Consider the following 14,320-nt stretch of genomic DNA (forward strand, 5'->3'; position numbering starts at 1 on the left):
TCTTCCAGCCAGCCCCCTCTTCATTAAGGGCCCCCATTCCTGCAACATTTCTGGACTTGGGCGTTGCCTGCCTCCAATTCTGGTTGCTGCCCTTATAAATAATTGGGCCATCTCTGAATCCGGTGGCATTTCTAAGAGCAACAAAGTTTTATTCAAGGCACAGGCTTTCGTGTGCAGGCACACTTTGTCAGATCTAGTGAAAGGGAATTCGCTCAAGCCTTACATGTGGGTATAGAGAAGGAGGCATGAGGGTTTAATTGAGAGGACGGGCTATAGTCGAGCTAGCCCTTCTTAGTGATTACCCCCCCTACCTATATGATTGAGAAAATTCTGTTTCATTGTATCTGATGAAGTGCACATGAAGCTTATATCTGATGAAGTGCACATGCACATGAAGCTTATAGCTTGAATAAAACTTTGTTGGCCTCAGAGGTGCTCCTGGACTCCAGCTTTGTTCTGCTGCTTCTAACCAACATGGTCACACACTTGAATTTATAAATCATTGTTGGCTTTGCTCTCAGGCCTTTCACAGGCAGCAACGGGCACAGGAGAGGGACCCGATGCTTAGCTGTTTCAAGTTGTTTTTCTGGCTGCTGAAAAAGTTCAAGTAAGAAAAAGATTTGCATTTGGCTCCTATATGTGACCAGTCACCTGACCTATAAAAATCAATCACATCCGATTCCAAGTGTGCATCCCCCTCCCCAGTGAGTTTGGAACACCAACCCATCCCCGCCCCCGGGAAAGAATAGAAAACTGGGCTAGGTATTGTTGTGTTTGTGGATCTCACTGGCAGTCTTCAAGCAAAGGTTGGATGCACACTTTTCTTGGATGCTTTAGGATGCTTAGGGCTGATCCTGCGTTGAGCAGGGGGTGGGACTAGAAGGCCTGTATGGCCCCTTCCAACTCTATGATTCTATGATCTGCTGAGAACTGAGCCTGAAGTCCAAGGCAGGATCCAACCAGATGCGAAAACAGCGCTTTGAAGATCCCTGCTGCAGGAGCCAATCCCTTTAAATCAGCCAAGCGCAACAGAGCCAATAAGAGCCATGGGAGATTCTTTTGTCTGTAGTAGGTATATAAGTTGGGGTTTTCTGGGGAGTTTCTCCGTCTTGTTGTCACCTGCCATGGCATGTATTCATTGCTGAGCTCACCCATAAAGAGTTGTTCATTTGCCAAGTAACCCGCTGTTCTTCCTACAAACCCACGTTTTACAGGTATTTGTACAGAAAATGTGACCACAAGTATGTAGCAAAGTTTAGGAAGTGAAGCTGTTCTTCTCACTGGGACGGTGCATCCCCTGCTTAACTGGTGTGTGCAAAATTGCATGACCAAAGCTGCTTCAGCCAAGCTAAAGAAGGCTGCAGTGCCATCTATTGACGTTTTGGTACAGCAACACAGGTGAGAGCCAGAAGAGCCAAGGTGTGAGAAATAATATATTTAAGGCTTTCAGGACAGTGGAAAGCCAGTTCAGAGAGTGAGAAAGCGAAATAATTCTTCTTTAATTGTTCCTTTGTTCTTAAAAAGATACCCAACACAACAAAGTGAATCCAGACAAATGTTGTTCTGCTCAGGAGAACTCTATGATGCAGTTTGGGGGTGGTTATCTCCTTGGGAGAGCCTCTTGTGGCACAGAGGGGTAAGGCAGCAGACATGCAGTCTGAAAACTCTGCCCATGAGGCTGGGAGTTCGATCCCAGCAGCCAGCTCAAGATTGACTCAGCCTTCCATCCTTCCAAGGTCGGTAAAATGAGTACCCAGCTTGCTGCTGGGGGGTAAACAGTAATGACTGGGGAAGGCACTGGCAAACCACCCCATATTGAGTCTGCCATGAAAACACTGGAGGGCGTCACCCCAAGGGTCAGACATGACCCGGTGCTTGCACAGGGGATACCTTTACCTTTATCTCATTGGGATGCATACCAGTTGGGTGATCTTAGGCCAGTCACAGTTCTCTTAAAGCTCTCTCAGCCCCACCTACCTCACAGGGTGCCTGTTGTTGGGAGAGGAAGGGGGAGGTGTTGTAAGCTCCTTTGGGACTCCAGCATGGTATAGTGTTTAAGAGCAGTGGCCTCTGATCTGGAGATCAGGTTCAATCCCCCCCCCTCCTCCACATGCAGCCAGCTGGGTGACCCGGGGCCAGTCTCAGTTCTCTCAGAACTCTCAGCCTGTTGTGGGGAGAGGAATGGAAGGCGATTGTCAGCCACGCCTTCGGGCACTGAAAAGTAGAGTATAGAAGTATATTAAAAAAAAACAGCTTTTTTTCTTCTCTATTTCTACTGTCTTCTTCTTTCCTTTCTTTTCGTTTCTTTGCGGTGCATGTTAGACATTATCTTTGTCCTTGCTATAAAAAAAAGCTTTAATAAACATTTATTGAGAAGAATTTCGCAATTATCTTGGACCCCCTCGTATTGAATGCTCCGTTCTCCTACGCTTGAGTCCTCCCGCGCGCCTCTCGGGAGAAAACCCTCCTCCCACAGCCCTGCAAGGTCGGCCCCCGGAGCCGCCCCTTTGCAGCCTCCCCTTTGCAGGCGGGCGCCGCTCTAGGCGTCTCGTCTCGATGGTGAGGCCGCCCGGGCAGCTTCCGGCTCGTGTCTGGGGCGCTGCAGCTGAGCGGGGAGGGCTGCGCGCGCCGCTCCTGCCCGGGCGGGGTACACTGCCTCTGGCCAGGGAGGCTCTACGGCCGGGGGTCCAAGGAGGGACCGGATTCATCCGCCTCGCCTCCACTGGGCCCTCGCAACAGCCCTGCGAGGTAGGCCAGGCAGAGAGGGTGAGTCTGACTGGGCCAGGGGCCCTTCCCTGCCGGGGGCGGGTGGGATTCGAACCTGGGGCTCCCTCCTTCTTTCCCTCCCTGCCTGCTGTGCTTTGCAGCTGCTGCTGCTTCCCTGCGCTCCTGGCCGCCTCCCCTGTGGCTGCTGCGTGTCCTGCGAAAGAGAAACCCCTGCTTTGCCGTCGTCGAAAGTCCCGACTCAGCCGGCAGCTGCCCTGGATCCCAGGCTGGCAGCAAGTCCCAGAAGAGGAATGTCAAGGAGGGAAGAGGAGGGCTGGAGCAGCTTCGGAGTACATCTGCATCTAGTGCACAGCAGAGGTGGCACTCTGTGGGTCCATGGACTACAGTCACCATGAGCCCCTGCCAGCACACTGGCAGGGACTCGTGGTAACTGTAGTCCATGGACCTGCGGAGAGCCACCGTTATGCCACTCTTGCCTAGCGGAAGGTTTGCTGGAATGGAGCCCCCATCGCCTGTTTTAGGATGCCCTTGCATCAGATGTTCAAACTTTCAAAGAACAAAAAAGTTTTCTGTTTAGAAAAGAGGCGGACGTGGAGGGAAGCAATCGAGGTTTATAAAATGGGGCATGTTGTGGAGAGAGCAGAGACTTTGTCTCCCTCTCCCCAAAGACTCGAACTTGAGGGCATCCGATTAAGGTGATGGGCAGTCGGTTCAGGACGGACAAGAGGATATGATTCATTTGGGATGCAGTGTCCAGGTGTGGGAGTCGCAGTCCGAGAAGGATCTTGACAAGTTGGAGCGTTCGAACTGGGATGGTGGAGGGGTTGGGGTCCGTGCCTTGCGAGGAGATGCGGGGAGAACTGGGCCTGGGTCGCTTGGAGAAGCAGGGAGGGATAGGAGAGCTGTGTTGGGCTGTGCTGAAGAGGGAGCCTGCTTGTTTACTGTAGCTCGAGAGACAAGGGCGAGGAGCAACGGGTTCAAATTACAGGAAAGGAGCCTCCGCTTAAATATGAGGAAGCATTTTCTGACGGAGAGGGCTGTTGGAGGATGGAATCTGCAGCCTTGGGAGAGTCTCCTTCATTGGAAGTTTTTAGGAGGAGATTGGATGAGCGCCTGTCAGGGGTGGGTGATTTTTAAATCCCTGAGAAGGTGAGGGGCTGGACTGGATGGCCTCTTGTGGCCTCTTCCAGCTCTGTGTGTTTCTGGTTCTTTATGCAGCAAGTTATTAAATGTGGAATTGGCTGCCAGAGGATGCCGTGATGGCCACAGGAATAAACAGCTTGAAGAGGAGAAGGGATAGATTCATGGGGGAGAGGTCAGGACTAATCGCTATGGATACTAAAGGAACCTCCATGTTCAGAGGCAGTCAGCTTCGAATCCCAGTGCTGGGAGGCAACATTGGGGGAAGGCCTCGGCCTCTCTGCCGTGGTATTGGCCCTCCAGGGGAACTGGTCAGCTGCTGTGTGAGACACAATGAAGGACTCTTGGTCTGACCCAGCAGGGCTCTCCCAGGGTACTTAGGCTGTCACCCCAAGGGCCAAAGGGCTGGGAAATGCAGGATGTGTACAAGATGAGCTATAATTATTTACATTTTACAGAGTCAGCCTTCATAACAGCTGTAACGGGTGGAGACTTCCCATTCATAGCTGTGCTAAATTCTCAGTAGATGATCCTGTGGGGGAAACAGGCAGATCCTGTGCGCCTGAAGCACATTTTAAAACATGGCAAGCTTCTAATGCTTCATATTTCTGTTAAAAGTGAATGGGATCTGGGGAGACGGCTGTACTAGCTTGAATACCAAACCTGAATTTGGGAGTCCCAGGTTTGAGATTATGTTGGATGCACTATGGTAGCTAACAGGGTAATCTTTTGAAGGTTTACTCAGATGTAAAGCTCCCTGCTTTTCATTAACCGTTGGCCAGTGACTGACTCCCAACTAACCAAGGAGAAGATTGCATTCATTGTGTCTTGTATGATGATAGAATCATGGAGGAGACCACACAGGTCATCTAGTCCAACCCCCTGCACGATGCAGGATCAGCCTAAAGCATGTTATTCAAATTAAGTTGAATACAATATTGAATCATAGATTCATAGAGTTGGAAGGGGGTTGGTAATCTAGTCCAACCCCCTGCACAATGCAGGAACTCACAACTGCCTGCCCACCCACAGTGACCCCAATTTCATGCCCCAGTGATCCGTCCACCAAAAATCTCCAGGATCCAGCCTGGCCTGGAGGAAATTCACCTACCCACAGTGGCAATCAGCAATTCCCTGGGGATGCAAGGAAGGGGCACAATACACAAACCCTGGCACATCCCTTCCTGCCCACCCAGTGAAGTAATAAAATCAGCATGTCTGTCAGATAACTATCTAGCCTCTGCTTAAAAACTTCCAAAGGAGAATATTGTCTCTGGCTCTGATGAAAATAAAATAATATTTCTTCTTGTCACCTTAATAGTTGCTAAGTTTATTTCCTTATTCATAATTATTAGGAAAAGGTTTGTTTCTAGCATGGCTGCGAAATCCTCAGTTTGGTGTCGTGGTTAGGAGTGCGGACTTCTAATCTGGCAAGCCAGGTTCGATTCTGCGCTCCCCCACATGCAGCCAGCTGGGTGACCTTGGGCTCGCCACGGCACTGATAAAACTGTTCTGACCGGGCAGTGATATCAGGGCTCTCTCAGCCTCACCCACCCCACAGGGTGTCTGTTGTGGGGAGAGGAACGGGAAGGCAACTGTAAGCCGCTTTGAGCCTCCTTCGGGTAGAGAAAAGCGGCATATAAGAACCAACTCCTCGTTCTCCTTCTTCTCCTTCTCATTGTAGCCTATGCATAAATCTTCCATTTTATTTTATTTCACCCTGTGATAGTAACCTTTTAGCTATGTTTCATAACTTTTAACTGATTTCATTTTCACTACATTGAGGACAAAGTTGCTACTTGTTACCTAGTGTGAGGTGTATTTTTAGGCTTTTGGTTGGTTGCTAAGGCTTTGGCTTCAATAGTACACTATTGGAAGTGGTGGGTACCCAATCCCATACATCTGTGTGGTACAAGAGCTTTCTCCCTTGTTCACCATCCCTGCCGGGCAGGTATGCTTCACTCTGTCTAGCAGATGGATCTGAGACAAGGATTTGAAAAAACAGCGAATGTCCTGGACCTGAGCATCTCTTCCAGACGCAGAAAAATCACAAGAAAGCCACTGCACTGTGTTAAAGCTTAAATATTTCTGACAGTTATTTTAGGTAAGCGCAGAGTTGCTAGCCTTGCCCTGACTTGGGAAGCCCGAAGATGTCGGAAGAGGAGGAAAAACTTAACCTGCGTCGCCTTGAGCTGGCTATCCAGAAGTTTATTAAAGTTGCAATTCCAACGGATCTGGAAAGGCTGCGGAAGCATCAAATAAATATTGAGAAGGTCGGTGTCTCTGCCCAGTCTGCGGGTTAACCGGGTTGAATGAAACGTTAGGCCAGTGGCAGCCAGATGCAAGTGAAGTCGAAGGGGCTTAGCTGACGTCTTGACTGTGGAGTGTGATTTAGCAGTCAGGAGAGCAGATGCACTGCCTAATCTGTGAGAGTAAATAAAAACAGTTGTGGCTCAGCTGCCAGGTGAATACGATTTGCTAACAACCTGAGTGGGAGGAAAGAGTTTGGATACACCTGCACTGAATATGAATCTAGGAATAGACAATTCTAGTTGGAGCCATTTCTCACCTGAATGTGCTTCCCCCCCCCTTCCTTTTCTTGGCTGCATTCTCAGCATGCCTTGAAAAGAATGTGTAGAGCCAAAATGCCTTTTCTGCAGTGGGAAATCTGATTGAGCAAATAATTAAAAAGGCACTGGAGCAGCTGACATTTTGCCCCCTGTCTGATCCCTATTAATTTCCCAACACGCCGCTGACAATTTGGGCTGACTGTTTTGTATAAGCGTGTTAACCGTTGGTGCTATTTGTTGTCTAGCCTTTCAGTTTACAAATGGTAGAGAATGTCTTCTGAAGAGGATGGGGAGTAGTAGCACCATCAGTAAAGGTGATTAAATAATTGCATCTGTGGGGGAAGGACATGTCTCTGTGGTGAAGCCTCTGCCTGGCATGCAGAAGGTCCCAGGTTCAATCCCCAGTGGCACCTCCATTTGACATGACCGTGCAGGAAATGATGGGGAGACCCTGGCAAGTGGCTGCCAGCCTGAGCAGACAAGACTGACACTGAGGGACTGACTCAGAAGGCAGCTCCGTGTGTTCATTTGTCATAGGGAAGGGGTTGTGGCTCAGAGTCTCTTCTTGGCCTGCAGAAGCTCCCAGGTTCAATCCCCAGTGGCATCTCCAGTTGAAAAGGCCGGGCAGGAGGGGATGGGGCCTTGGTGAGCAGCTGCCGGTCTGAGTAGGCAATGCTGACCTTGACAGGCTGAGGGTCTGATTCACTAAAAGCAGCTTATACCTTGGGGACTCAGGCCGAGGTCTTTCCCATCCCCTCCTGCCTGGTCCTTCTAACGGGAGGTGCTGCTGGGGATTGCAGGCCAAGCAGAGGCTCCACCCTACAGCCACAGCCACTCCCCACTGATACAGTGGCCAAACCCAGGGGCCATCAGGGGGTCCACCGGTGGGGCCAAAACTCCAGAAGCCCTCCCCCTCTTGCCCCCCAGCACCAAGAAGACAGAGCATCCCTGCCCCAGACAGAGTATCCCCCCCCCTCTGCCTTGTGGCTAAGAGCTACTCTCTGGCTTCTGCTCCATAATATCCACTAAGCTGATTCTTTCCTTCCCCCTCAGTACCAGAGGTGCAGTCTGTGGGACCGGCTGCATGAAGAGCACATCAATGCGGGACGCACGGTGCAGGTAAGAAAGCGGTGACTGTAAAAGTCAAGAGAGAAACTCTAACTGGGGGTTATCGTGAATGTTTTTTTGAAAAAAAGAAACCTGGAAACGTACAACCCAAAGGTGCTTCGCTTGTGACACAATAAAATCAGAGTCCAGCAGGGGCACCTTTAAGACCAGCAAAGATTTATTCAAGGCGTGAGCTTTCGAGTGCAAGCACTCTTCCTCAGACTAAGGACTGACCATCGTAACATTAGGAATATAAAAGCAAAAGTTAATCTTGTTTATATTAGTAAACTGTGTTTGTTAAAAAAAAACCTGTGCAAGTTTCTCTGTAAGGCTGATGGAGTTCCATTGGGTTGTGACGTGAGTGATGCAACAAACACGGATGTGAGTGCGCAGTTTGTACCGTGAGGCTCCCATGGGCTCTCAAGAAGGGCCCGGATGAATAATCACAAACATCCTCGAGGCAAGGAACGTCCTAGACAAATACATGTTAGTACTCATTAGTTATCCCACTTCTCTGCTGGTGGGGAAATACCCGGCCAGGAAAGACTGACTCCAGTGGTGCTATGAGGCCTTGAACATGTTCCTGGGATTGAGTCTGTGCTGCTGGATTGGGGTTTCCAAGGGTCCAAGTTTGGGTCCTCGTCTGGCTGTGCCAAATTAGGGCTCTCCCCACGTGCCATCAGTGTAATTCCTGTTCCATTCGTCATGGAGTAGGGCAGGGGTAGTCAACCTGTGGTCCTCCAGATGTCCATGGACTACAATTCCCATGAGCCCCTGCCAGCGTTTGCTCATGGGAATTGTAGTCCATGGACATCTGGAGGACCACAGGTTGACTATCCCTGGAGTAGGGGACATTTAGGAAGTGGAATTGCATTGGGTTTTCTTGGAATTTTTTGAGAGGTGGGGGAGTTAGGGGATAATATTGTGAATAAATCCTCCAAACAGCCTGGGCAAGCATTGTTAATATAAAACAAAATAATCGGTGTTTGAGTGTATAAATTCAGTTGGCTCCAGTTCATCACCCAGTCAAATAAAAGAATAAAATCTGTGCATATGTTGAAGACATTTTTAGGCTGCCTCTCCACCCCATCAGGGTCCACCCGGCAGTGAGCGTGAAAACAGTGCAATATGTGAATAATTAAAAAGGACATTTGAAATGATAAAAATGATTGAATAAGAACGCAAACACATACAGCCCGGAGGGCCAATAATGTGTCAGGGGCCGCCACACAATGCGAGGAAGGAGCCTCTGATACAGGCTGACAGACCTGAAGAGGGAGAGTTCCAAAGTTTCCGTGCTGTGACCAAGAAGGCCACCTGGCTAGCATCAGATGGCCACTTGGGGAGGTGGTAGGTCAACCTGCCCAAACAAGGGAAGAAATTTTAAAAGATTTCTAAGAAATCCTTTTCCTGGGGGCTGGAAATAGCAGGCACAGTCTGGGGTGGGTCTCCCCAGCCGCCACACCGTTGGAGGGTTAGAGGGAAGCTAGCTTACAAAATCCTTCTGTGCATAAAAATGCTATGAATTCATTCTGAAGGGGCCAACGGCCGACTCTCCTTCACCCCGTTCCCCCCCCCCCCGGAGAAAGGGACGCGGGTTTTCCGCTCCAGGCTCCCCCTGCCGGGCCGGCCATGCTGCTTCTGACACCCCGAGGGTTTTGCATCATTGACCGTCGCGTTTTTAACAAAACACCTTTGCAGCAACTGCGAGCAAACATCCGGGAGATGGAGAAACTTTGCTTGCGGGTTCGAAAGGAAGACCTGCAGGCTCTGGAGAGGATGATCAGCCCGGTGAAGGAGGAGGCCCTCTCCGCCATCCAGGAGTTCCTGCGGCTCCATGCCGAGTCTGCCGAAGAGCTGAAAAGGCAGCTGAACGAACGCGAGGAGGCCTTGGCACAATCACCCATGACCAGGTCCATGACCATCGGAGGGGGTAAGAAGGCCTGGCTGCCTCGCAAGGCTTTTGAGGGGGTATGTTTGAGTGAGAATCATAGAATCATAAAATAACAGAGTTGGAAGGGACCTCCTGGGTCATCTAGTCCAACCCCCTGCACCATGCAGGACACTCACAACCCTAACGGGGGTTGGACTAAATAACTCAGGAGGTCCCTTCCAACTCTATGATTCTAACCCTCTCGCTCATCCACTGTCACCTGCCACCCCCTTGGACCTTCACAGAAGCAGCCTCTCCGTCAGATGGCTCTCCAGCCTCTGCTTAAATATCTCCAAAGATGGAGAACCCACCACCTCCCAAGGAAGCCTGTTCCCCTGAGGAACCGCTCTGACTGTCAGGAACTTCTTCCAGAGGTTTAGACGGAATTTCTTTTGCATTAATTTCATCCAATTGGTTCTGGTCCGTCCCTCCGGGGCAAGAGAGAACAATTCTGCTCTATCCTCTCCATGGATTTCTTTTTCCATTTGTATTCTGCCCTTCCCTGAGGGCTGATCACATCAGTCCAAATACAATTAAAAGGCCAAATGAAATGTAAGTCCAGTGGCCTTTTTAAGATGGAATAAGCTTTCGTCAAGGTGTGAGCTTTTGTGGGCATGCGCTCTTCTGCAGACAAAAGCTCACACCTTGAAGAAAACTTCCAAGGTGCCCCTGGACTTAATTTTTTTTCTTCTGCTGCTTCAGACCAACACGGCAACCCATCAAAATAAAGCAGAGACATTAAAAACCCTGCAGGCTCCTCCATTGAAACTGGCGGGAGAGCAATATGCTTTGCCTCGTGAAAGATCTCGCTCTTCTTTAGTTAGTGTTTGAAAACTCCCTTGCAAATCTTCTGACAGGAGTCAAGGTGAATGAAGGTCGTTCTGCCAGCTGTTTAAATAGCAGGTCCTGCGGGTGAGAACAGACCTCCGGTAGCATTTCTGCGGTGAGTTCTGCCTCTGTCCCCGGGCAGAACGAGATGCTTAAACAAAGCTGCTGTTTGTTCCGAGGATTGTGCCCTCTTTCAGCTCTTGGGCTGACCCCTGGCCCTTGACGCATAAGTAGGCATTTACTCTGGAGAAATTCATGCAGCTTATTGTGTTAGGACCGAGTTGTTCCTTGTTGCAATGCCACTGCGTGTTTGTAAGCCTGACAATCTCTCCGCCCAGAGACTTTTCACGACCCCGAAACGGAAGGCGCCTCTCAGAGTTTTAGCCAGTTGTTTTCTCCGCTGCCCGAAATCCCCCAGGATCAAAATGCTGCTGAATCGTGGGGAACGTTGGAAGAGGTACCTCCGCGGCTTCGAGCCGTTCCTTTGTGGGGCTTTAATCCGACTTTGCAAGGGACACGGGGGAACCTTTCTCCTTTCTATTGCAGGACTTGATCGAGCTCAGCAGTCTCGTGACTGACTTCTCGCTGGTAGTCAATGTGAGTATCGCTAGAGCCCGGCTCTTAACTTTACTTCCAGGTCGTACAGGAAGGAAACCCAGAGCTGAATCCCGTTGAAGCAGTAATGCAAGTTCATGCTGTAATGTTTCCCAGAAGTCATTGCCCCTGGCTTCTAGCAATTTCTTGTGTGCTGTAGCTCCCTTGTATTGGCTTGGGGGGAAATTCTCTTGTTTTGCCCTTTGAGTCACTTGATCAGAAGCTATGAACGAACTGTCCATAAGGGAACAAGCAAAAGCTGCCCTGAGAATCCCTGAGACGTTGGTTGGCGTCCTGGAACTCCTGGTTCTGGAACTCATGCCTCACTTTTTCGTTGTTTTGCATGTAGTCCCAGCAGGAGAAGATAGACAGGATTGAGGACAACGTCAGCGTTGCTGCTACGAACGTCGAGGAGGGGACCAGAAGCCTGGGGAAGGTAGGGCCTCGGCTGCATCTTCCGTGCTCTCCTGTAAAGTGACCGGGAAGCTGCCATTCAGGAAGTGAAAGCAAAACCAAAAAGGGAACGGAAACCCAACCTTAACAAAGTCAGGAACTCAAAAGTTGAGCTATAAAACAATATAAAATTTTAATAGTTAGTAAAGTGCACCAATATTAGGTTAAAAACAAAGTAAAAACTATATTAAAAGACTATACAGATCTAACTGCACGTAAACAGACCAAATGCATTTTGACCCTACTGGGTCTTCCTCAGTGGTCAATAATATTAAATAACGCACTCTTCTCTAAAACCAATTATGAAGTGCAGCTGGGTGGTGAAGGGAAATCTGCTAGGTGCAGCCCCAACAAATGCTGGCGTAGTTTCTTTTTGGAGCCCCACCTTCTAAGATATGTGATATCTAGGGACACCTCTCAGCTACTGCACAGAGAGTGCATCTCAGGTGGGTCAGACTGTGGTAGTGTGCTGAAATTAGTCTTGCTGTAGAATCTTGCATTATTTAACGTGGCGTGTTAATACGCTTTGCTTCAGTTCTGGCGTTAGATTTGTGGTTGGTTCTACAACCATAAAGTAAAATACAATAAATAAAGGAAAGTTAACTGAGGCCAAGGAAATGTAGAAAAATAACAGTGCGGGGGGGGGGGGAGGGAGAAGGAGCAGACAGATGTTCTGAAAAGAAGGAGCAGACAGATGTTCTCCTCTGCCCCCCCCCCCCCGTTTTGCAGGCTGCTAAGTACAAGTTGGCTGCTCTACCTGTGGCAGGCGCGGTCATTGGCGGCATCGTGGGGGGCCCGATCGGACTCCTGGCAGGGTTCAAGGTGGCCGGAATCGCAGCTGCGCTTGGCGGGGGCTTGTTGGGGTTCACCGGCGGGAGACTGATTCAGAGGAAGCGGCAGAAGATGATCGAGGACATCTCCTGCAGTTGCCCCGACCTTCCCAGGCAGGGGGACAGGCAGCACACCTGAGAGACCGCCCGGCTCGCTGCCCCTCGCTTGGAATGGAGCTCAACCCCCCGTGAGCTTGCAGGAAGGGGGCCGTGGAGTTCTCTCCTGCTTGGGAGCCGGAAAGGATCATCCTGAAAGACAGTCCCTGCGGATGGCACCAGCGCCTTTGTTCTGAGCACCAGGAACTGTGCGTTCCAGCCTAAAGTCATGGTAAAGGAAGGTCGTGGGGGGTCTGCCGAATCGCCCTCCCCATATCTTTTAAAGTGGTTTTTTTTACTGCATTCACAAAATGCCTTTTTTCCCCCTTGGCAAGCTGAAGGGATTTTAAGACAATATTTCCAAGTCGATGCGCTTGGGTGCCTTGGCCATTCAAAAGGCTTCGTGCAACTCAAGTGTCCCAAGATGCCTTTTGCACGGCAAGGTTTTGACACGTCCCAGGGTCTCTGCATTTGGGTCCCAGGGGAAGGGGCCCTGGAGAGGTGGACCCGGGGGGCGGGGGAGGCAGATGGAAGCTCCCCTCTTGGCTTCTGTGATGGACCTCCTCCTGAGTAGGCTGGCAGTGACAATCCGCTCTCTTTTTTCCAAACACTGCTGTTTTTTACAATTTTTTAACCAGTGCAGAGTCAGGTTGGACTCCGGCTCTGTTTAAAAGTGTTCCTCCAGAGGAGGGGGAGAAATCACACAGTTGCTTTGCAAACAGATTTCACAAGCCTCAGCCTGTCGCCAAACACCTTTTTTGCTCAACGGAACCAGAGTTTTTGGACCTCTACGGGCCCAATGCCGGTTGTAGGGATGGGATGCTCTGTTTTGATTTTCTGGACTCCTTTGTCCTCCCCTCGTTGACTGAGAACGGAGAGAATACCGGGAAGTTTGGCCAGAGGCAGTTCCGTGGCAGCCAAAGCCCCTTGATTGGTCAGCCTAGTTGTTAATCTTCCCAGAGGACTTCTGAGTAAGAGCCGAAGGGTTTTGAGCACCCTGGCTGACCAGGATTACAAAATGGTTTAATAAAAAGGAACAGGGTCTTCTTATTTTGGCTGGAGCGGAGCATTGTGGCTGCATTTTGTTCACTGCTGCTTTCCCTTGGAGCCGTTCCCCGCCCTGCTTCTCTGCTCCTTTCTGAGGCACATGAACTCATGTGTCAACTTGGTAACGGTAAGGGAAGTGGCGACGGGGCCTGAGTGCGAGGAGGCGCAGGGGCAGACTGGCGCCCTTTGATGGCTGTCAGTCCAGACACTGTCAGGCGCATCATGGGGTGGCCAGGAGGTGGGCATGGGAGCCATTTGGCGGTGAGTTCGCATGCCGGAGCAGCTGTGGGAACGCTTTGGTGTGCCTCTGGCCAGTGCTTAGCTTCCCTCCAAAGGTCTTCCAGGACCCGGTAGCTGGCAGGTCGGAGGTGGGAGCCGGTTCAGGGGGGGGGCAGTCACACTCTGGCATTGGGTTGGCCCCTGTGATGTTCCCTCTCCTGGTGGTTAGTCTGTGTCTGAGTTCATGACCTTGAAAGCCCTCCCTGGCCATGTGCTTGAAGGAATGTCCATTGAGAGGGAAGCATCCAGAATCACGCCCAGGTCCCTGGTGGAGGGAGCCATAGAGAGCTCTACACCATTCCTCACCTGGGCCCTTCCTGCCCAGCCACAGGACCTCCGTCTTGCAGGGTTGAGCTTCAGACGACTCTGCTTGAGCCATCTTGTCACTGCTTCCAGGCAGCTGGCTAATGCTTCTGGGGGGGAGTCAGGGTGGTCAACATGGATGCCTACCTGAATCGGCCTAGCCCACTGCAGGGTCGGGGTGGAGTCTCCCAGGAAGGGTCTGCAGTTCCCCGTGAGGGCCAAGAGGGGGCAGCAGCACAACATCCCGCACAGATGAGAGAGGCTCATTTTGGCAGGGCTGCAAACTGGGAATTCTGTGGGGCTGTTTCCTGCAGGGCAGCCAGGGAGCCTGGGCCAGCCACTTTCCTCTGCGAAGGACCACCTGGAAAATGTCACAGGCAGGGGATCAGCAACATCCTGTCCCTTTAACAGAA

The 14,320-nt window shown here is 50.7% G+C and overlaps 1 protein-coding gene across 3 annotated transcripts; it reads left to right on the forward strand.

Annotated features, from left to right (window-relative positions):
- Positions 1 to 1,084: 1,084 nt before the first annotated feature.
- STX17 (syntaxin 17) lies at positions 1,085 to 13,339 on the forward strand. Of its 3 annotated transcripts, none has more exons than XM_077351314.1 (8): positions 1,085 to 1,214; positions 5,963 to 6,140; positions 7,491 to 7,556; positions 9,246 to 9,477; positions 10,644 to 10,762; positions 10,852 to 10,902; positions 11,249 to 11,335; positions 12,082 to 13,339. In XM_077351314.1, the coding sequence occupies exons 2-8, from the start codon at positions 6,018 to 6,020 to the stop codon at positions 12,319 to 12,321; spliced, it is 918 nt and encodes a 305-aa protein (XP_077207429.1). In that variant the 5' UTR covers positions 1,085 to 1,214; positions 5,963 to 6,017; the 3' UTR covers positions 12,322 to 13,339. The 3 variants fall into 3 exon arrangements, with proteins under 3 accessions (XP_077207429.1, XP_077207426.1, XP_077207428.1); XM_077351311.1 differs by lacking the exon at positions 1,085 to 1,214 and adding an exon at positions 2,534 to 2,766; XM_077351313.1 differs by lacking the exon at positions 1,085 to 1,214 and adding an exon at positions 2,541 to 2,748.
- Positions 13,340 to 14,320: the final 981 nt, after the last annotated feature.

Source organism: Paroedura picta, chromosome 9 (genome assembly GCF_049243985.1).
Source record: "Paroedura picta isolate Pp20150507F chromosome 9, Ppicta_v3.0, whole genome shotgun sequence".
Lineage (NCBI taxonomy): Eukaryota > Metazoa > Chordata > Lepidosauria > Squamata > Gekkonidae > Paroedura > Paroedura picta.

Coding starts and splice junctions, on each gene's coding strand:
- STX17 (XM_077351314.1), top strand. CDS start 6,018: ATGTCGGAAGAGGAGGAAAAACTTAACCTGCGTCGCCTTGAGCTGGCT. Junction 7,557..9,245: donor ATGCGGGACGCACGGTGCAG/GTAAGAAAGCGG, acceptor ACACCTTTGCAG/CAACTGCGAGCAAACATCCG. Junction 11,336..12,081: donor GGACCAGAAGCCTGGGGAAG/GTAGGGCCTCGG, acceptor CCCGTTTTGCAG/GCTGCTAAGTACAAGTTGGC.